At 39.0% G+C, this 24,107-nt stretch overlaps 1 protein-coding gene across 3 annotated transcripts in view; it reads right to left on the reverse strand.

Moving 5' to 3' along the window:
• The window catches only part of LOC121312970 (neurobeachin-like protein 2), a 124,027-nt gene that overhangs the window by 70,642 nt on the left and 29,278 nt on the right, over window positions 1-24,107 (reverse strand). For 2 of the 3 annotated variants that reach the window (XM_041245012.1, XM_041245010.1), the window contains exons 2-5: window positions 21,153-21,241; window positions 11,405-11,578; window positions 4,106-4,187; window positions 948-1,060 (exon numbers count right to left, since the gene is read on the reverse strand). In XM_041245012.1, coding sequence (XP_041100946.1) covers window positions 948-1,060; window positions 4,106-4,187; window positions 11,405-11,578; window positions 21,153-21,241 — 458 coding nt within the window. Of the gene's footprint in view, window positions 1-947; window positions 1,061-4,105; window positions 4,188-11,404; window positions 11,579-21,152; window positions 21,242-23,263; window positions 23,367-24,107 lie in introns of those variants that run through there. The other variant, XM_041245011.1, reaches the window with a different exon arrangement.

Consider the following 24,107-nt stretch of genomic DNA (forward strand, 5'->3'; position numbering starts at 1 on the left):
TACATTGTACTGAGTCAAAAGAAAGAAAACAAAACGTAAGAAAGGCTGTTTGAAGCAAAGTGACTGTGGTGGATCACACCTGCAGTACTGACTTAACTTGGCTCCAACCAACAGGAATACTTTTTGTCTGCTCTGACGCTCAAGTGCGTTTTCTGCAAGCTGTTATTTGTTTTACGTTCTGTTTACCAGCCTCTGTATTAGCCTTTCGTTTGATGTGTGATTCTGAAGCTAAATAGTGATCGATCATATTTTCTCCAGTCACATTACAAGATGCAAAACAATTTAAATCCATCTGCATGTAAAGTTTCTTTGGGAAATGTCTTGACACGACTCTTAAGCCGAAATATCCTTTGCTTTTTTTTTGCTTTGTTGTCCATTTGTGGTATTTTACCTCTGACGCTGAAAACTAGATTTTAGCAACATAAATCAAAATAGCAACGCAACATTGTCCCACTTCCTAGTGCACAGTACAGGTCACAGAAAGCCAGTACAGACATGCTGATAGATTGGCTAATTAAAACATCGTTGTCATTTGTCTGAGGACAGTTTTGGGGTTTTATCCCCCCTCCAAAGTGTAGTGCACACAGGACACAAAAAATAGAAAACCCTCTCTACAGAATGAAGAGACGTAGTTTGCGTTGCTTACAGTGTGCAGTAGCCCCTAAAAGATGTGAATTTCACGGTTACCTCTCATTTTTAATGATTTCTGCGAAATCCCGAATTAGGTATACCCCTAATCATTACCCTAAATCAGATGGGGGTACGTGTTAGACTATTTTATTTGGAAGGGGGTACAGGGTCTTAAAAGTCTGAAAACCACTGAAATAAGTGATGTGGTCTAACAGATGTTCATAACTGTTAGATAAAAGTAGTGTCGTCTTTCTGGGTAGCTAAAGGCTTGTTTAGCTCTCCTTTCAGATTGGTGGTAGCACACACCCGTCACTTACCCGGTCAGCTGCCTCCTCCAGGTCTGGTAGGGGTCGAACACACATTCACACAGGTGGATACCACACAGGACCACCGACTCCAGGGGGCCGTGCTCCCCTGCAACGCTCTTCAGCTGCAACACAAAACAAACAATACATTACTTAGACCTACAATGCTATAGAGGACTTTGACTTAAATCAAACTACATGTATACTCATACTGTAACATGTATATCATAAAAGTGTTTAAGCTTTTATTGATGTCACTGTGCTAGAAAATAAAATAAAATTTTTTAAAAAAAAGTCATTATACCCAATGACGTGCAGAGCCATCCTTGGCACCAAGTGTTCAGAGTAAATCACTGTGAATTTCAGCATTGCTTTTGAAAGGGTTTAAATCCTCAGAATAAAATTCTTAGTATGTATCTAAAGGATTTGCTGAAAACACACTGGAGGCCTGGGTCTCTGACAGTTTTTTTGAGAAAAGGAAGAAGCGCATTGGCAAATTATGAGAACAAGAATACAGTACAGGCAGCCATAAGTGGAGAAATCACACATGTATAAACCGATATGTTATCAAAAAAAAAAATGTTATCAAATGATGCAGTATATATATATATATATATATATTATATATATATATATCTTAGTATATATATATATATATATATATATATATATATATATATATATATATATATATATATATATGCTGTATAAAATACAGAATTGTTTGATTTGAGCTACCTAGAAATGTCCTTGTTTAATTTTTTTTTTCTTTCTACATTAGTATCATATTTATGTATTTATTTACACACACAGTAAAACAGTACCAATATATTCAACATTTGGCATTGCCCTGCTACTGGTGTATCCATTATGCAAGAACATTACAGCAGGTACAGGGTTCCAGTACATATTTGACATGCAGCACATCCTGTAGGTATGCAAGCACGGAAAGTTGTGCTTGTGATCAGAACAATATCCCAGGCACTACTGGAGTCATTCCAATAGTACAAAAAGCAGCTACAAAAGCAACACACATTAGAGAGAAACGTATTGCCACCACAATACACAAGGCAAGGTATCCTACATATCGCTAATGTAGATTCTTCCTCGAGATCTTATTTTACGGTCTGGAGGAGGAGTAACGGTCAATGTACAGAGCTGGGACAGCAACTCTACCCCTTCTAGTTCTGGTATTTTTTCCCAACCATGTCCTTAACTGTTTAATTGAATCGCTATGCATCCTGTCATATTGTAAGATCGTACAAGATTTGTCAACCATGAAAATCTACATTTTCTGGGGGTATTTAATAGATTTTAAAATCACTGAAATAATTCCAAAAAGGACTTATGACAACTAACACCTCTCATGCAGCATAAGTCAGTTTGTCCTTTCAGTAACAACTATAGGACTCATATATACTGACTCAATGTATGACCCTGAGCAAGTCACTTAACCTCCTTGTACTCCATCTTTCGGGTGAGACGTTCTTGTAAGTGACTCTGCAGCTGATGCATAGTTCACACACCCTAGTCTCATATCTTGTAAAGCGCTTTGTGATGGTGGTCCACTATGAAAGGCACATATAAAAATAAAGATTATTATTTTTAAGGATTTGTATGTTGGTGTGTGCCCCAGTTCAGTGGCCTGAGAATGGCAATATTCTGGGGGTAAACTGTGCATGACTGGTCAAATTAGGAAACTAATGTATCCAGCTAGACCAGGTATATTAAAAAATTTCCATCTGAGTAAAGGGAGAGAGATGAAGGTATAGTACTGCAGTTGTTTGGAGTGTGATTGACACACTGGGTCTTTTCTGACACATGGTGGTATCAAGACCCTTTTTAGACCTCAATATGTAAAATAAATAAATAAATAAATAAATAAAATAAATAAATAAATGCAGGAACCTGCAGGTACAAAGCCCAGTCTTAGTCATTATGTGCCCAGTGCTGTGAGAAATCGAAACTCCTGCGTGTTTGCAGAGAATAAGAAACTGTTATTACATTCTCTACTGGAGTACAAGTTCGAGCAGCTTGCAGAAATGCCACCCCCCCCCCCCCCCACCCCCCCCCCCCCCCCCCCCACTCCTCCCTCGGTTACGTGTTGTGCCCCTCCCCCGAGACCAGGAAGACTGTAGTCGTACTTTCACTTGTGGTGACAGTGTCATCCTGTATAACCAGTCACGACTAGCCACAGGTGTCCTTATTCGGGAATCGTTAAGTAGAGCCAACACATGCAGCCATGAACATTACACAGCAGGGGAAAAACAACAGCTATAAAAAGACTCCAATAAAATGTGAGAAAGCTACAAAGTGGCAAGCTGAGACTACTTTGCCTAACAGTAGAATTTACAGAAATTAAACTATGCTGTTTGATACAGGGGTGGGGATTTTTACAATTCTTTACTGCATGAAGGCAGATACACTCTGCTTGAATAGGTTACCAGCTTTGTAAAAATGGATGAATGCCAGTCCTCAACAGTATAGGGTCAGCAATAAGCGTTTAAGAAAACATTTCTGTGGCAGCAAACTCAAAGAGGTAGTTACATATTCCTAACAACATTCTGCAGTCAGCAAGGGGCATGGTGAGGCTGGGGCGTGACTGCAATCCTGTATCTGTTAGTATGCAAAATGCTGCACCTCTTCTGTGGTCACGAATACAGCACTAACACAGCTTTTGCTCATCTGGTTTAGGTAGGAGTTGCTTGTCTTGTTTGCCCTCAAAGAAAAGCCCTTAGGCTGAGTAAGCTGCCCTTTGGTTAACAATAATGAGGTATGCTTTGATCATACATTTCACTGACACTTCACGTGTATGAGTGGGTATTGCAGAATCACAGAGTTCACATTAGTCAAATGATCAGAGAGGTAGCTTTCCCAGTTACCCATGTCTGCTCCCTCGCAGCGAGCTCCATACTGGGGACAGCACCCGATTCCTGATTGGTTTTAATTACACCCTTCACATTCTTAAATGTGTTACGCTTAGAGAGAACAATTAGTGACATTCATATGGCTGTTGCAAAGTCTTGTTCTGGTTCATTTGTAAATTATATATCCAGAACTTCAAAATCAATCAGAATTATAAGTTAAGAATGTATATTAAAAAAAAAGTACAAACTTGAGGGTTTTATAGTTATGGATGTACAGAACAGAACAGGGAAACACAGTCTTACCTCAGTGATGCAGAAAGAGAGAAGTCTCATTGTCTCGTAGATGAAGCCTGGAGTTTGGCTAGCTTCAATATTCTCAAGATTTCTGTAAAAACAGGAGGGGAGAGGAGAGGAGAAGGTTATTAAATTCACCGCTGTATCAGCTGAAACCACCACAAGCACATTTCAAAAAGTGATTTATAAATACAGATATTGAACCAATGGGAGCTTTTCAAAAAAGGCACAGCACTAAATGCTGCCTGTGATCACAGTAATATTCATGAGGGGAATGAGAAAATTCCTTCAATTTCAGTCTCTACTTGGCTTTAATGAAAAGAATAGCTACTGACTGTGCTTCATGTCTGACATATGACAGAGATGCAGTGTGTGGTTCCAGTGTCTCTGCAACAGGCAGGCTAAATCAGCTCTGCTCACGACTTTTTGCAACCGACGCGGCTACCAGCCTCACAGTAGTGTCTCAGTACTGACATCAGAGGCCTGGTGTCTTCAGGGTAGCACTCTGAGTACAGAGATAAACTTTGCTTGCTTATTTATGAACAGCACTGGTAAATCAGAAAGCGCCTAACGAAACGATAACATCTGGTTTTAGACGTGACCTAGGGATAGGGAGGAACTGCACAATAAAGCTGCACACATCGCACAATTATTATTATTATTTTTAATTCCAACATGTGCACAAATACCTTTACATCTTTAAAAAATCCTTTCCTTTAAACAAAGTAGCATAAGACCTGCTTACAGTACGTTCTAACAGCCACCGGTCTCTAGATTATGGAAGATCTGTGTAGGGAGTTGCATGGCTTGAAACCCGCACCAGACCTGCACCCAGTTCTGGGTTTCAGAACTACCCTGTTCAGCACTGCATATTATTTCAAGAGCCAGGAGCTTGTTGTTAGATAAACTGTTCTTCCCTTGTAGCTGCATGAACAGCTCAATATTAAACCGATAGACTCAGGTGTGACTTATGCATGCTGTGATGAGAAGTGTAATCAGTTAAGAGCAGAATTACCAGGGGCCTAATTGCCCAAACTCTTGGCACTTTGTCAATTCAATAATATACATTGGTCAGGACAATGGAGACCCAAAAAAAAAAAAAAAAAAAAAAAGTTCCAAGAGCTTAATTCCAGGAAGCCTGCCAGACAAATGCAATAAAGCTGGAACAAGAGAATTACATTAGAGAGAGACAAAGGCAGGTGCCAGGGCTGCTTCTTATTAATGTGCTGGTCCAGTCACAGACCTACATTCCTGTCCTTTCATCAAAGTGACATTGGGAGAGAATGAACAAGTGTCAGTTTTTCAAGGATTCATTCTGAAACTGAGCTTTATTTTATTTACATTTTACCAATGCTATAATTGAATTGGCCAGATGAAGTCAGACAGAAAGAACAAGTAGTGTATGTCAGTAATTTCTCCAACATCCTAGCTGTAATACAGAATCAGGGGCTTGTTTCTGTGTACCAATACAATGTTGTGTCAGGTGTGTACGATGTCGGGAACCCATTATACTATAGAAGTAGTGTATCTATATAAAGTTGACCACACTACTTGATCGTATTAATGGTCGTATTCCACCGACACCTACTTAGCACTGGTATTACCTTCCCTACGAATATGACAGGTGGGTGAATCTGAGTTATTTCTCTCACCGAACTTTGAGAAACATGGCTACCCTAATTCATGCTGTGTGTTAAAGACATGCGCAGACACACACACAGCGACAGAATGCATCAGCTGACACAGTCCTTATTCATTTCTACTTCTTCCAGCAGTATCTGTAAGCTGCTGCAAAGTTTCTTTTTACTGGTGTTTGGGCATTATTAATGTTCCTGTTTGTTTTGTTTAACACAACCCACAATTTACCTTTCTAATTAGATAGTATAGTATCTAATTATATTGTTTTAAATGTGTTGCATGTTCTAGGGCTGCTATGATTAAATTGAAAATCTATTTTTCATTCAATTTCATTCCTCATTATATACATCAATATAAACGCTGGATAATCAATTAAATAATTACATTTCTGTAATGTGCAGAGTTAATAAAGTTATTTAAGTTTATCAAAAAAACTGCACCAAATGCCCTGCCTTGCTATTCTGTTTTAGTTCTGCCAAAGACAAGCAGTGGGTGTGCTCTTCTTTTCCTGCTGGTGTTAACTAGCATCTGATTTGCTGGTCCCATCCTACCAGTAATCAGTTTTGGAAATGTTTTGTAAGTATGCATCCTCTGTGCATTTGATATAAACAAAATGCGCGCCGCCTTGGCTCCAGAGCAGGACGACAGGCTTGTATTCCTAGCAAACAACATGTTTGGAGTTTCAAATTAAATGTTAAATCTGGGAATACGGTTTATGTTTTTGTTTTGTTTTTTTACAATGTATTTTACAAACTGGGCTACGTGCTCTGTCTGCGTTTCCCAATTAATGACCACATCTAGTCTATGCAAGTATAAATCAGTGCCGCTTACGGCAGATAAAACTAATGACGTGCATTTGAGGAGATTTTTGGAATCTGTCATTGGAATTTTGAGTCCGGTTCTGGCTCCTAAGCTACTTCGAAAACCATGTCTGTATGTCAATGTGTGAGCAGAAGGAGAGGGAGAGGGGGGTTGGCATCTTATATACAGTCCCGTGAAAGTATTTGCCCCGTCTGATTTTCTGCATTTTTGCACTTTTTTCACATTGAATTTGTTCAGATCTTTTTGTGGGTTGTAGTAGTATACAGAGGGAGTTTGAGAGAAAAAAAATGACACCAAAGTTCGGTGCTTCTTTCATTTGTTTGTTGTGCAAGGTAATCAAATATGCAATCTTCAGGTGTGAAAAAGTTATTGCCCCCCCCTCCCCCTAGTTAACTTAACCCAATTAAAGGGATAATTAGGGTCAGTTGTTTGAATATTTTGGTTAACAACCAGGCCTGATTTGGGCCAGCCCTGCCCAATATAAATCTGACTAACTTTGGCCTTTACCATCAGAGTGAAGTTGTCAGCACACAGGTTCTAGAGGCACAGCATGCCACGATCAAAAGAAAAAAAAACTGCTGATGCCTATCACTGGGAAGGGTTACAAAGCCATGGGGCTCCACCAAACCACAGTCGTGACAGTAGTGAATCTTCCCAAGAGTGGCCGTCCTGCCAAAATCTCTCCAATTGCAAGTTGTACGATCGTCCAGGAAGTTGCAAAGAACTCTTGAACAACATCCAGGGATCTGCCTCGGCTAAGGTCAGTGTTCATGACTCCACCATCAGAAAGACACAGGGCAAAAATGAGATTGACGGCAGAGTAGCAAGCCGGAAAACACAGTTCACTAAGAACATCATGAATGTCTCAAGTTTGCCAAAAAGCACCTGGATGATCCTCAAGAGTTCTGGAACTATGTTCTATGGGCAGATGAGTCAAAAGTGGAACTTTTTGGTCAATATGGGCCCCGTTATCTCTGATGAAAACCAAACACTGCATTCCACAGTAAGAACCTCATACCAACTGTCAAGCATGGTGGTGGTAGTGTCATGATTTGGGGATGCTTTGCTGCATCAGAACCTGGACAACTTGCCATCATTGAAGGAACCATGAATTCTGCTCTGTATCAGAGAATTCTACAGGAGAATGTCAGGCCATCCGTCCGTGAGCTGAAGCTGAAGCGCAGCAGGGTCATGCAGCAAGACAATGATCCGAAACACACAAGCAAGTCTACATCAGAATGGTTGAAGAACAAGAAATTTAAAAAAAGTTTTGGAATGGCTTAGTCAAAGTCCAGACCTAAACCCCATTGAGATGCAGTTTATGCTCGAAAACACACAAATGTCACTGAGTTGAAGCAGTTCTGCATGAAGGAGTGGGCCAAAATTCCTCCATGGCGCTGTGAGAGGCTGATCAATAACTACAGGAAGCGTTTGGTTGCAGTTATTGCTGCTAAAGGTGGCATAACCAGTTATTGAGTCTAAGGGGACGATTACTTTTTCATGCGGGGGCATTGGGTGTTGCATAACTTTCTTCAATAAATAAATGAAGTATCAAAATTTTGTGTTATTTGTTCACTCAGGGCAGGGTTCGACATTAACCATGGCCTGGGGGCCCTGGGGCCGGTAGAGCGCACAGTTTGGCCAGTGGTTATGAAGCACCACAGGCCCGAGTGGGCCGGTTACATTTAACTAGTATAACACACACTATATATATATATATATATATATATATATATATATATATATATATATATATATATATATATATATATATATATATATATATATGGCTTTCGTTTCATGAATCCAGGAAAATGGGCCAGTGTGTCAAAACGCTGAAAATTAATTTACAAACCATTTTTAGAAAACATAACTACGAACTAATCCTAACTTTCCCGCCGCGCGTCATATTTGTTGTACAGTTAGAATCTACGTACCAAAATGCTGTGTTGGTACTCGTTCCCGCGGCTAATCTTTTACACATCGGGTTTTCTACAACTAAGCCAAAAGGAAAGCGCTGAAATCAATAAATCATAAAGAATGTAATTATAAAAAAAAAAAAACGAAGACTAACATTTAAAGTGGAAGCTTCATTATGACAGAGAAAAAAAAAAAGAAACATTTTTGCCTTGTTTGCCGTCAGTTTCCCAGACTTGCAGATAAAACAGCAGCTTTATTTTATTTCCGTTCACATCATATCCAGTCTCATAGTAAGATGTCCTGATGTATACACAGATACGCATCGAATTGTCTAACTTTTTGATTTGGGATCTGATGTGTTCAGGTCAAAAATGCCATTCATCTTTCCAGGACTCGCTGGTATCACCCAGCAAGATAGCACAAATGCGTGTGCACAAGCAGACAGCATAACAGTGTAAGCCGGTAAAGTTTAGCCGGATTCATAAAGCATTCAAACAATGTCCAAGATGAGATTTCTTCGCTCTGTACTCTATTTCCTTAGGCACAAGTTTTTATTTTGTTTGCGGAATTAAAATACAGCCGTCAATGAGCAACAACGTCACAGCGTGTATCTCTTTCAATTAAAGCAACAGTAGCATAACATTGCGCAAACCACCAAATAATAATTTTTGCTGTAGTGTATTCAGAATAAAATAACACCTATCATATAGCAGCCTAAATATTCTACAGGTGTTTAATTCCAACAAATAATATGTATAAAATAAATCTTAGTGTAAATATTGTAACCTGGCCAAAACAGAAATATATTCCAACATTACAATAGTTTAACATTACTAATTACAACTAGCCATCAAGTACTGGCATTAGATGAATCAAAGTCAAGTTACTTTGTTTATTCAGTAACCTGTAAATAATTCAAAACAAGGATACCTGGTTGTACTTTTAATGGTCAGTGCAAATGTTGACGTTACTCCATCCATTCACAAAGTCAACAGTAGATGTTTTACACTGAACTATAGTCCAGAGTTAAAAAAAAAAAAAAAAAAAAAAAAAAACTCCTTTCCAGCTCCAAGTATCTTGCCTTTTCTTATAGTCACTGCGTTGTTCTGCTTAACATTTAATATGCCTTTATATTCATCATAACGTTAAATTACCTTTCTAATTTCAGTGTTACCCAAGTTTGGATTAACGTACTTTTAGCACTTGCTATATACATGTTAAATGGCTGAAGAAACATATATTGAAAGGCTTCGTTCAGCCACTTTCTTTTGAGACGTGGGCTCTCTTTGGTTATCATACACAGTTAGAAACATACAGAAAATAAAAACCATCATGAAAAAATATATAAATATATTGGGGCAGATAAAATTGCATCCGGGCCAGTAAAAACAGTAGCTCAGTGGCCCGAAAGGTCAGTAGTTAAAATCTAAAAGTAGAGCCCTTTCAGGGTCCCTTTTATCTAATATTAGGTTTAGGCTGAAGATCTGATAACATTCAGTGTCAGAAATATGCAAAAAATCAGACGGGGGGGGGGGGGGGGGGGGGGGGGGCAAATACCTTTTCACAGCACTGTACATAAAACAGCATAAAAAACATTAGAAAGACCACAACAATCACAGAGCAAAAAAAAAAAAAAAGGGGGTGGGGGGTGGGGGTGGGGGTGAGGGTGGGGGGGTGAATGGAGTGAAAATGTATGTGGGCGGTACATTCATCGATATTTATTCGAACAACAGTAGCATAACATTGCGCAAACCACCAAATAATAATTTTTGCTGTAGTGTATTCAGAATAAAATAACACCTATCATATAGCAGCCTAAATATTCTACAGGTGTTTAATTCCAACAAATAATATGTATAAAATAAAATCTTAGTGTAAATATTGTAACCTGTACGCCCAACAAATCAATCAAATCAATTGCCATTTGGAGGCTTAACTGACAGCCCTAACATGTTCTAACTGACTATGATTCTTTAGTTAGATATTAGCATTAATCTGTCTTGGTCTACTGAAACACAGCACTGTGTTTATTGTACAGTTACAAATAAGTAAATTACATGGGAATTTATAATTACTGTGACAGGCATGGCAGAGAGGTGACATAAGGCCAGAAGCAGGAAGAAACACAGAGGCAGTACTGCAGGGCAAAGAGACGCTGCAGTGCCGTTTATTTGAATAATAAAGCAAAAATAAATATCTAAAACAAAAACACACTGCTCACAGAGCGAAAACAAAACAGGCATACAAAAACAAAATAAGAAACGCAAAATACTGTGATCAGGCTTGGCAGTTGCCTGATCGCACTTATTCTTTTTTTTATTTTTACATACTTCTCTCGCCCCTCCGAACATCCACCCTGAGTGCAGAGAGCTGCAGATTTATGTAGGTGACCATCACCCAATTAACAGCAAATTAATCACTTAATTCAGGAGATGGCCACCTTCAGCAAGAGGTTTCTATTTACACCTTGGCAGAGGACGAGCTGCCCAATCTCGCCTCTGCCAGAAACAAAACAATAACAAACAAAATGAACGGCTATGTCATCATATAAATACCACAAATAAATCTTAATACAGACACAAAATAATAAACTGCACACTGGCGGAGGGGTACCCCATTCTAAAATAAACAAACACATGTACAGGGCTCCTCGCCCTGTTACAATTACACATACAGTATCGGTATGAATAATGATTACACAAAAGCAATTTTCAAGTCCATTTTAAAAACATCTTTTCCTTGTATTTTGTAGTGTTTCCAGATACAGAGAGCATGTAGAATGGGAGTCGCTTTAGCAAGCCTAGCACACCACACCAATTATGATTCGACTGGAATATAGAAGCAGGTGATAACTGATCGATAACATCTCCCGTGGTGTTTGCTGAATCATGCTTCTGTGACTGGTGGTTGGGGCGTGGGGGTGCCTACCTGCAGATGATGATAAGGAACTTGATGACCAGCAGGGCCTGTCCCACTCCACTCTCCTCCTCCTCCTTCTCCTGCGCGCTGCTCAGGCATTGGGTGCTGTGGGAAAGCCGGGTGCTCAGGACTTGCAGCAAGTCTCGGGGGAGCAGGGGGATCTCCGAGGCACACTCCTCCGGCCTAGGGAGTGGGAAAGACACAGGTCAGATCAGTTCAAATTCAATTCTTCAGTATTTAACCAAGGTGAAAACCAGTGAAATCTGCACCTCCAAGAGATCATCCATAAGCAAAGCATACTTATAAATTATTTTTTCTTACCTTGTACGAGTACAAGCAATATTTTCACTGGCTCCCTTTATATTTTGCTATTTTCAACAAACACATTACAGAATTTAAACATTTAAAACTACTGCTTCCAGGTACCTTATAAGACATGATGCAAAAAGGTGGTAGAAACACAAGCAGCTAAATCTTTTAACTAGATTTACTAACAGAAACTTAAATGCATTTCTAACACATGTTGCATCCCTACTAGCAATCATTACTGCTAACTCTGAACTTAAATATTGGTTCCTTACCATTGGATTAATTAACTGGCCAGGCAAGCATGCACTGCATCAGGAATTCCAAGACTTTGAAATATCATTAACAAATGATTTAAGGGGTACATATGGCTAGATGTATATTGTAATTAAGTCATTTGACAATTAGTATTGCGGCAGAGCAGAGGCCTGTATATAAATACAGTGTTAGGTTATGTGTTGGTGGTGGTTGGCAGGGATGGGAATTTCTGTCCCTGCAAAATAAATGTGAAAATGTGGGTTTTGTGTCTGTGTTTGCACAGCCACAGGTTTAATTGATTACCAGTTTACAGTTTAGTTTAGCACTCCAAGAGTTAGGTTTTTGTTTTGTTTTATTTCTGTAAATAATAAGTACCACCGTTCGGTGTCTCTGTCTGCTATTTTAAAGGGCGCAAATCCTTTGTAATGTTATCTTCTTAAAATATTACATTTATACAAACAGTAGGTCTGAGGTTGATATATAAGCAAGCTTGCAATTGAGACTACTCAGTTTGTTTCAACAATAATGATTTACTTGAACATGATAAAACAAACAATAGCATAAATAAATGAGCCGTTGAACATCTGCCAGCATTTTCCAGTTCCTAGCAGCTTCCAGCTGTCCTGGGTGAGGCTTGGTTTGAACACCTTTTCTTGGCAGCTGCTCTCCTGGGTGGAGGAATGTTGTCTTTTGTGTATAATGTTTTGATGGAACTGGTGGCAACTTATTGGAAATGTTATGCTTATCTTCCAATGCCAAGGCCAAACATCGCAGCACCTGGTCATGGTGCCAAGTAAACCTTCCCTGGCTAAGACCCACCTTACATCCTGTCAAAATGTGCCTTACTGTTGCAGGTAATGAACACAAAGGGCATGAGGGATACTCTCCTACCCAAAGATTTAGGTTCTGTGGTGATGGGAGAACATCATATGTTGACCTGATGAGGAAACTGATCCTGCTCTGTTCCACTGTCCATAGGTCTTGTCAGCTGATCTTGCATTGTTCCACACTCACCGATCTCATCCATTCTCCCTGCTTGGCCTGGGAAACCACCTTTACACACCTCATCCTCTTCTCCTGCTTTTGCACCTTGTTGACTACCATCTTCCTCCGCTGAGCTGGGACTGCTTTGTGCCATGTAAGAGGTGCTGAACTGAGACCAAGACCCCCATTCTCTTCCATGCTGAACTTGCCCCATGATATCATAGATTCAACGAGCAGCCTTTGCATCTTCCACGGCTTTCTTTGCCGCCCACTTTCTTCCAGTTTTCAACACAGTTGCTGCCTCCCTTACGCATCTGTCACGTGACTCTACTAATGTAATTTCCAGTCAGACCTTGGCACACTTAAACTCCTGGGTTAGAGTGGAGACTGGTAGTTGCAGTATTCCTTTATCTTAAAGTCCCACTCTGCTGAGGCAGCGTGGAACTCCTAACCATTTCCTGACGTATGACATGATTAAAGCTTCCAGCTTCTCTACTGTTGTCAAATAAACCTCCTAGTCAGTGGCCACAGCAGCCTCGGCAGTAGATCAAACTGAAAGAACCAAAGTTTCAGTTTGCCCCGTAAAGTGTTGCTGTCTATGCTCTTCAAACCTTCCACTGCTTGTTGTCTAACTTTTCCCACACAAACTGTGTCCTTTAGATCCCCGTCGTACCATCTCCCAAGACTTTTCACTGGCTTCTCAGACACTGTTGGCATTGCCTCACCATTAATGTAGAACCTTTTATCTACTACTGTACCTTTAATTATAGAGATGCTCCTTGATTTAGTAGGCTTGCACTGCATTCTTGCCCATTCAATGTTATTGGTTAATTTTTCCAGTAACCGATTAGTGCAGGCTTCTGTTGTAGTCATGGTTGTCATGCCCAACTTCTAGGCATTGCCATGTAGTGCTGAATTCTGAAGTTGAAAAACTAAATTGCAAATCTCCAAAGTAGGCTCATTAAATGTGTTATTGGTATACTGAAAAAAAACAAATGCTGCCCAAAAAAGTTCAAGTGGCACTGAACCATATGCATTAGCCAAATTCAAGCATGTCACATGGAGCTCCTTCCTCTCCTTTTTAGCTGATTGAATTTGTTGCCAGATTACGCTGATGTGTTCTAAGCATCCTGGGAAACCTGGAATTCTTGGTTTTTGTACTGGTGTCAATAAAACAGTTCTTTAACAGGTAGGGTAACAATCACTGAGCAATAATGCTGAAGAAAATCTTGCCTTCTGTGTTTAATAGGGAAATAGGGAGAAACTGATTGATGCTTGTAGAATCTTTTTCTTTAGGTATAAAGACTACACCTGCTCAGCGCCATGCTCTTGGTACAACCTGTTTTTCCCATGCCACTTTCATCAATTTCCACAGGATTTATAGAACTCCTGAAGCACTCTTGTACACTCTGTATGGAACCATTAGGCCCTGGAGATGATGAAGCCCTTGCTTCTTTCCACTTAGGTGCACAGTACTCCATTTGGTATCCTGGTTGATTGACAGGTGAGATGTCTGAAGGACCTGACATAGGCTCCTCCCTTTTTTAATCTGTATGTTTCCTCCAAATATATCTCCAGCTCAAACTTAGATGCTTTTAGTGAGCCATTTCTCTCACTGGTGAATAACTTCTTTAAAAATTTGAATGGGTCTTAAGTTAGTTCTCGCAGGCTCCTTTTTGTAGCGTTTCCGTAGGCGCTCAGCTCTGCACTGTCACGGAATTAATCAAAACCCTTGAGCCTGGCACGGTGTGGAGAATATATAAAATAAATACTGGTGGTTCAGGTAGGCTCTTTGTCCAATCTGTTGTTTCTCTGTTTCAAATACCCACTGACTGTGGCTACAGCATGGAGGAGTGGAAAGTGGCAGATATGGAGGTGAATCTGTTTTATATTAGAGACATTAAAATGGGTTATGATGTGCCTAGATTAGTGTATTTGTGTGAGCAGACTGAGATGGATAAGTACGGGACTTTCCACAACTTCCTGACAGGGGATTCCACACGATTTGGTTTGAGAGTGATAAATTCCAGGAATACACAAGCTTCTCCAGGACATCCCGATTGTTGTTGCGACGAGTGCCAGCTAAGACAGGGCCCACTTCAAAAGAGAGTTTGTACAGTTTGGTCCCCTGGAAGATTTTGTGTTTATACTGAGGTTAGTTCAGGACAGCCGGTGGTTAATTTCATTGGAAAAAAAATAATAAGAGCAACCTGCCTTAAGTGTAAACAGCCAGTAGACTGGAGAGCCATGGGAAGCATGGGATGCCTGCAGTGTAGGGAGCTTACTGAGGGAGTTGCAGTATACCTGTGATGCAAGATACTGGATGCCTGGGACCAGCCTTGCTGTTTGAGGGGGAAGAGGAGAACAGAAAAAGATGGGGTCCCTTTTGACCTAAAGAGAAGAGCTTGCTTGCTGCTAAACAGTTTTAATCAAAGTATAGTTGCATACTGCATTTTCTACAATTAAAAATTAAATAGTTGTTTCTTTCTTTTAACACCGTTTCAGCAAAGCAGCAACACCAAGTATTTAAAAACGAGGCCAGAGCTAGGAGCTTTTTCTAACCAACTACTTTTTGACCAATGAACTTATACCCAGTAAAGGCCATCCAGATAGTGTATTTTTATCAGTCAAAAGGTCAGGGAGCTGTTTGGTCTTGCAGTATCACTCGCTAGAGGCAGGTTTTTAAGGAAGTAGGCTGAAGTCTATTTTCTGTGAAGATCTTAAGTCAAGATATATTATTAACATGCTAAACCTATACATTAACTGTGATGAGCGTATATTTAAAATACTGCATTATAATTATATTTACTTAGAGAGTAGGATTTGCATTTTTGCTTGGTTTGAATTGTTTTTTGTTCGATTGTTCTTTAAATACTTGTATAATATTTTACAAATGTGATTAAACATTGTTAGAAACTTAAGTCGTGAAACACTTGCATTATTGTATTGTAGTCTTATGACCCTTTGTAACAGATTGAGTCCCTCTTTCTGTCTTTGTTTTGCTCTTCTCCATTGCTTCCTCAGCTGTCTCCTTTCTCTAACTAAGCGTTCAATCTCCTGCCTCCATCTAGACCTTCCAGGAATAGTTTGTACTTTGTCCTTCCTTTTTTCAACTCCAAGCCTCTCGCTTCCATATGCGTAGATGATGTCCCCAAATTTATCCAGCTTCTTTTCAACTGTTCCATTTAACCTTTCCATCGCAAAACAGAGATCCGTGTTTACTGTGTCCCACTTTGTTTTCTCACAAGTTCTTGGCCATTTAACTCCAGGCTTGTGCCCGTTGATGTTCTTTTCTCTCTTACGCTGGTTCGTCTGACCGGGTTCGCAAGGATCATTAGGTTCATCACTAGATGTATCCATGCATGTACTCCTCACGTGCCGATATCCTGCAAAATGTGGTTTGCTTCCTGTTGCTGGATTTCATTCGACTGACTTGACTGACTTTGTAAGAAGTACTGATGTGAGGCCCTTGTCCCTTCTCCCTCAAGCATTTCATTCTCACTTGATGAATCTTCAAATCCCTGACCATTAGGACAAATCCAATTATACAGGATGCAATTAAGTTAATAAAATAAGTACCTTAATTATTTATAGAACAGCTTTTAAACTAACATTTATACAACAAGATATTTGTTATCTAATCACATACACGCAAAGATTTTAACTCTATCATGGCTCACCTCTCCTTTTAAGTAACCTAATAAGCATACCCGTATGTAAAACTTGCACTAAGTTTGTGTTGTGTTGTTCGTATCCTCTTAGGTAAAGCAGTAAGGACTTATTTTAAGGCAACAAAACTGGGTCCCCTGTTTGAAGCAGCTTAAAGACCGTGGTGCAACAATAAAGTCAGCAGCTTTGCACATAATGGTGTGTTCAGGGTTGGGATTGACTGAGAATTTTGAGTTCAAATAGGTTCAGCTCCCACTGAGAAGTGACACAGTGCAATGACTGCTGCAGCAACATCTACTACTATGACTACGACTAGTACTACTGAATAAGAATAAAAAAAATCTCTTAAAAAAAAACACTTCTGATAGATGTCACTCTGGAGAGGTCCCACGTGTGCAGGAAATTGCACAAAAGGATTCTGCAACCCTCAGGAACCGTGTTGCAACTGTTGGTGTAAAGCACTCTGCTGGTGTAAGCTTTACTACAAGGATATTTTAAAATGATGTTGACAGTTGTGTTGAATTTCAAGAGGAAGAGAGTTGTGTCAAGAGGAGGCTGTTTCTCTGAGGCATCTATACTGTACTATATCTTGTAAAGACTGGTGGACAAGGATCTGATTATCTATGCAGATTCATGTATTATGCTACTATCATGTATTATGCTTTTTTTTTTTTTTTTTTTTTTTTTTTTTTTACTGTTTATGATGTATTATGCATTTCTCTGTACTTAAACTATTTTGGATTTTCTTGTTGTTATTACATCTTGTAAAGCGTTTTGTGATGGTGGTCCACTACGAAAGTCGCTATATAAAATAATGATTGATAGATTCTCATACTCTCAATGGTAAATACTGCCCTAAACAAGCCGAGTCTCAGCTGGATGGGTGGTTCTCCACTACATTCGCCTTGCCAGGGATATGAATCCCCACTGGGGAAAACAGTATTTCCAAACACCTGTTTCAATGAATATTGAAATGTAAAAATTACGTCTTACAAAATGCATCTACTGTACATAGGATACCTATATAAAAACGTAGAACTATTAGAGTTCTGAAAGTCATTATATAAAACGCAGAACTCTGGAGGTCATTGTGCCTATCTTATTCTTGCACATTTAAGGTTTGGTAACATGAGATTCCTCCATTCTTTAAAAGACGGAACATTTGGGGATTTCCAGTAGTTGCAGGTCTCACAACAACATTTATAACAGCGATACACAAACCTAAAACAAAACATTTACTTTGCACAGTCAGTCTTCTCGTTTTCATTTAAAAGTAGGAGGCTAGAAATCCCAAATTAACTTAACTTGGTGTGTGATTTTGAAGGCGATTGATTACACCTGAGCTAATTTAGGATTGCTATTAGAAAGGGGGAGGAAAAGCTATTTCAGCTTTTATTTTTAATTAATTTTCTACACATTTCTATAATATTGTTTTCATTTGGAAGTTGTGGGGTAGGATAAAAAAATTCATTTTAATTCCAGGCAACAAAAGGTGAAAATTTTGAAAGGGTGTGTAGACTTTCTATAGGCAAAAAATGTATTACAGTAGAAGACGCCAACACAGTAAGTGCACACACTGACTGTAACAATCACAGCCTTTAATTTTTAAAACAACCTGATTTGACAAAATGGATTAACTATGTGCACAGCAATTGTTTTTGCCAGTGTGATTTCATTGCATGCAAGTTAAAACGGCTAAAAACATGAATATAAAACATAAATACTCTAACGGACACGATTGCACTGATAATGTTGAGTAAACAGTATGTAGTTAAATACTGCGCAATATACAGACCAATACTTAAGGAAATTCAAGAAAAAAACATTGGAGGACATTGAGATAGGCTTATCATCGAAACATTTGTCACTGAATGTTCAGTTTCTTCCAGTAGTACTGCATATACCAACTTTGAGGGTTTTATAGTTATGGGTGAGTGTTTGAAGTGCACCATGCAGCACTGTACTCTTTTGATGCATGCTTGCCAATACACTAAAGAACACCATGTTCTTATCTTAGTCAGTAGAGTGCCAGTAGGCAACAATTCCTTAGAAAAATTATCAAACCAGCTCATGTACAGTACATACTATTCAGTACATTCACATGGCAAAAGCACTCAGAATATTAACTACTGTATTTTGAATATAGTAGAACGCCAGAGTTCCGAACACCTTGGCAATGGCGGTTGTTCTTAAGTCCGAAATGTTCGTAACAGTGAAAACTGAATTTTCAATGGTTGTACTAAATGTGGACACCAGAAATCTACACCCTCAAATCTGGCAAAACAATACCAGGATACAGTACAATTGTTATGGTTCTAAAGTCTGTAAAATAGTACTATAAAATGGAAAAAGGCTACATTTAAGTTATCATTGAAATCGTAACTGTAGCAAAAACACAGATTTAAACGTCCATGAAAACCTGGGTGAACGTCGTGCTTGTTTTAAATAAAATGTATTTGTGCAGCTTGGCTCCTTTGGCTTGAAAAAACAACAACAAACTGTGCTTTGTTTAAAACTAAAATGTTTCCAATATAATTGCCTGTGCTTGCTTTGAAATCTGCCTCACCTTTCTGGATACATTTTTCGGTATAGTAATTTTGCCTTCTCCTTGACCAGCATGCCACTTATAGGATTGCCTATCTGGTTGCATTGCACTCACTGCTGAGTGACTGCGTACTTCCGGTTGAAAGTGGGTGTTCGTTAGACGGGTCAGTTCGTAACTGTTGTGTTCTACTTTACTAGAATGTTCTGAATGCTCTGCAGGTCTAGTATGTATTGATATTTGTTCTCTGTATGTTCCTTTGTACTCAAATTGTAGGAACACTTTATACTGTATCCCTGATACCTACTGGTGAGTGGCACTTGAGAATTTTTGAAAAATAAATAAATAAATAAATAATGTGTGTATGTGTGATGGTTAATATATTATAATGTGATGACAAGTGATAGAATTATTTTCCTTCAGTCTCATAAATCAGCTGGTCATTGTAACTTTCTTCTTCAAACCCGATGTCCAAACCACGCCGGTGCGAAAGTGCACCCCTTGCATAATAAATACATTTTTCCTTTCTGTTTTGTAATTTTTGCTACTGACTAGTTATATACAGTGCTACACTTAATAAAACATTCAATACAACACCTAGTTTTTTTCATACACTTTTGTAATATGACTTTTGTAATACAAATAAGAATAAACACACCTGCAGCAAAAGTACAGATGTGAGAAAAGCTTGCAAAGAGGAAAATGTACAAGTAGTGCTTGTTTCTTCTTCTAGTTCCCCCCCCCCCCCCCCCCCCCTCCCCCATCCCCCCCCACATGTTAAAGGCACACTGTTATGCTGAAGGGGTGCACTTTCTCACGAGATGCACTTTCGCATGCTACACTGGGTTTGGTGAAGACAAAAGGGCGATCACCCAGTATGTCATTCATAAGGCTGAAGTAAGGAAAAATTGATAGATTCACCCCACTTTTTTTTTTTTTTTTTTTTTTTTTACACTTTCTGGTTCTGTGCTTTTAAAACTTTACATCAAACTTGATCCAGAGTTCTCTCAAATCCCCTTCATGATTTTTTCCGCCAGCCTTTTAAACACTTCTGCACATCTCTGTTTCTTGCCATCAAGCGGTTTTACTTTAAAATCCTTAATAAAAGTGATCTCTCCTCATCAGACCAAAAGTAGCTGTGTTTTTCACACTCACACTATACTACAGATTTTGTATAACAGAACAAGCAGGACAAAACAAACAAGCAAACAAACAAAAAAGTCTCCTTAGTGACTAGAACCCCTCTGCATGGAATCATCCACCCAGAAGCAAACTGAACTGCAACATCTGCTTACAGTGACAGACAGAATAAAATAACAATTTCTCACCTACCCAGTGTTAAGAGAAAGAGAGCATGTCTGTTGTTGTGTCCAACAGAAATATATGATAAAACAAATCACAGCTGCCCAGTACACAAACAGGCCTGCTAACCACAAACTCGCTAACGGTGCAACCTGCTCAGTAAGCTACAATAGAGGCGGAAAATCATGCAGTTATGCACCAAAATAGGGAACAAGTATGGTTCGATAGTGGGTTTCCATTTATTTAATTTTAATCTGCGTTTAATCTCAGTCCTTAACACACACTGCCTGCCATCCAGTCCAGAGCCTCTCTCTGGAAGCACAGACAGTGTGTGAAGGCTTTGTGAGGATTACACAAATCTTGGAGGCCAGTAGTTTCTTATAAAAATGATAATACATCCTTATGATGTTCTCTACATTGCTAAAAAACATGTTTGGTTCATAATGTATTTATTACTGAATGTCTTATATAAACCCATTTTCGCAAAGATCAAGAGTAGGATATATCACTCACCATTTCCGATTCCTCTTCCCTAGCTAGATTCACTTCAACAACAGATGCTGGTGTTACTGTATAGTCTAGTCTGGGGTACAACTGATTTGTGTATTAAAGACATGGCATCAACTAAAACAGTGTGGCTGTGCAGAATGACAAAATGCTAAACATACAAACAAAATAAAAAGTTATTGCACTCACCGCCTGGGATCCAAGGAGTTGACATCAATGATTTTCTCAAATGAGGTCACAAATGCCTCCAGCCACTGCTGCAGGTAGATAAGGTCCTTCTGAGAAGCAGTAGAAACAATCCATAGTTAGAAAAGAGAGAGCAGGGAGCAGCCATTCGTATTTATGAATCTTATGTGCTGAAAGAACCTACTGCAAGCAACTGACTATTCACAGATTATTTGGCCAATCACAAAGCCACATTCCAGAACAAGTGTCGTCTGGGGCATGACAGACTACCAACTGATAAAAAGACATGGCTAACAAAATTTATGTACCGGGTTCATTATTTATTTATTTATTTATTTAAAACACAATCCGTAATATGTTAATACGTCCAGATCATACATCTTCTTGGGAGCACTTTGGTTTTGTGGTCCTCTTGCCCATCCAAAGTCTTCAAGGGAAGACACTCTGATACAATAGGAGACAGGGTCAACTGGACTAACCAGTACGAGACTATCCCCAGAAAGGGTTAAAAACCAAATCTCTCAGTACACTACAACTAGGAAAACCAGTGTAGTGTCAGAACACCTTCCTGCTCAGCTGATAAATACAGTATAAAGGTTCCCTACAGAGGTGACTCTCATGAGCAAACAGTAGCTGTACCTGTGTGCAAGCACTGCAGTAATTTCCTGTGCATGACCTGAACACAGAATGCATTGCAGCACAGCTAGCCAGCACAAACTTAAACTCATAAGAGAAGACAGCTCTGCTGTAATACCTAGTCAATGCTCAAGCCCCATGACCTGTTTATTTGTTTTATAAATCAGCTGTCATCATAGCAGGACATCATATGATCAGAAGTATGGGTAATTCAGACATACCACTGTACTGTATTTGAACTCCAGGCCCTCACATTCTTTTGGAAGGCAGTGGTTCAGTTTAAGATACGGAGGTGAGCTGGAAGTTGCACAAAGATCACACAGTGACTTTTGTAACTACAATACCTACAGTAGTTCAGAGCAGAGTGGCTTTATTATCCCATTAACTGTACAGGAAACCCCTGCAACACAAAACCTCAGGTGCAACAGCATTACAGTACAGGCAGTTGACTGACTGACTGCAAATGGAAACAAAGTCTCATCCTCAGGTCTTTCCCACTTCTCCCTCGCGCCAATCTCTATCAGGTTTCACAAATTCAAATATCAGAACAAGCGCACTGCTTAAAACACATTTGTATTTGCAAAGTGACTGTATCAAAAAGAAACTCTTGCATCATTGATGTCAGAAATAAATGACAAACATTCTACTGTGAAGAACAGTGTTCCTCCCAAGCAGGGCTGCAATGCACATGTGGGCTACTGTACTTTGGTAAAAACTATTTTGGTAAAAGAGTTTTACTTGAGATGTAAATTGACTGTGTATCCACACCATGTACAAATCACAACAATTCAAGAACTATTTGATGGACTTCAAGCAGCTCCTGTATGTAGTATTTTTTAGCACACACCTCTATAACCACAGAAAAGGGGGTCCTATGATATTATACATGGTACTGTACATGGATAATAGGCAAGGAACCAGTACACTAATCATACATGGCTATGAGGGCAGCAACTTACAGTGCAAACTAAATAATTACAAAATTATTTATTTCCTCACTACTGCTTTTAATCCATTACAGCACAATTGTCCACAGTCACAAAACTTTGACTCTTAAGGAATATATTGTTAAAGAACTGTTTTTTTAAAGCCCATATTGAATTAAACCTAGTTTACAGATCATGAAACCCATTTTTTACTGTTTCAGGAGGGAGTTAATTTAATTCATATTTTTGAAAAGCACACTTTATTCTAAATTGTGTTTATAAGGCCTATAAATAAATAAAAATAGGTTGTGACATCATGCTAAGGTTTTGGGATGGTATTCCAGTTTACTGCAAACTGTTGTTTTTATTCCCCAATTTCTTACCTTTCCCCATCTCTGAAGCCCAAACCTCACCCTGCTTCAGTCTTTGTCAGTTAATTCTGCTGCTCTCCTAGTCCCTTTTCTCTCTCTCTACACTTCTATTCTTCAAATCACCTCTCCATTACAGTACCTCTATCACCCTCTTTTACACAGATCGTTCTCAGCAGATTACCTCGAGCTGTGTGAGTGAAGGCAGCTCCATGGTCCAGTCAACAAACAGGGCCTGCACCGAGAGCCTACGCTGCTCTGAACGCCACACAGCAAGGATATGCCAAGTCACTTTAACCAAAAGGAAACTAACACACTTCCTTTACAGCTAAACTGCTTCTCAAACCCTCCCTTTGCGAGATGTGTGTGTGTTTAAATAGAGGTGTGTGCTTTTCTGCATGCCGAGGGTATATATATATATATATATATATATATATATATATATATATATATATATATATATATATATATATATATATATATATGCTGTATGTCAGTAGAATTTCATCATCGTGTGTGGGTGTCAGTGGACCAACATTGCAAAATGTTTCACTAATAAATTCAGGCACATCATTTACCGTAACTTACAAGTTTCCATTACATTTTTTTTTTGTCACTTATCAAATTGCTTGTACTTTATCACTTATGTCAAGAAGGAGCGTAGTACATCATTAACAACAAAATTATAAATTGCTTGCAGGTTTCAGGTTCCTATTTGAATGGAGACATATATACAATCTAATTAAAGAAATACAGTAAATGAAAATATGTATAACTATTAGAGTATTAACATTCCATAAGGAAACATTCACCTAAGGAACACATTTCATGTATCTGTCTGTCTGGGGGGGGGGATATTCTTTATGCTGCTCACAGGTCAAAAACAATCCCACAAGATAGGAAAACCTGACCAAAGTATATCCCTGGAATGTAATTATGTTTCCAAAAACCAAAAAAAAAAAACCTGGTCACCCCGGGGATGTATTTAAGATCCAAGGTCTTGGTTCTTAAATTGTTACAGTAGCACT

The sequence above is a fragment of the Polyodon spathula genome, chromosome 3 (genome assembly GCF_017654505.1).
Source record: "Polyodon spathula isolate WHYD16114869_AA chromosome 3, ASM1765450v1, whole genome shotgun sequence".
NCBI lineage: Eukaryota > Metazoa > Chordata > Actinopteri > Acipenseriformes > Polyodontidae > Polyodon > Polyodon spathula.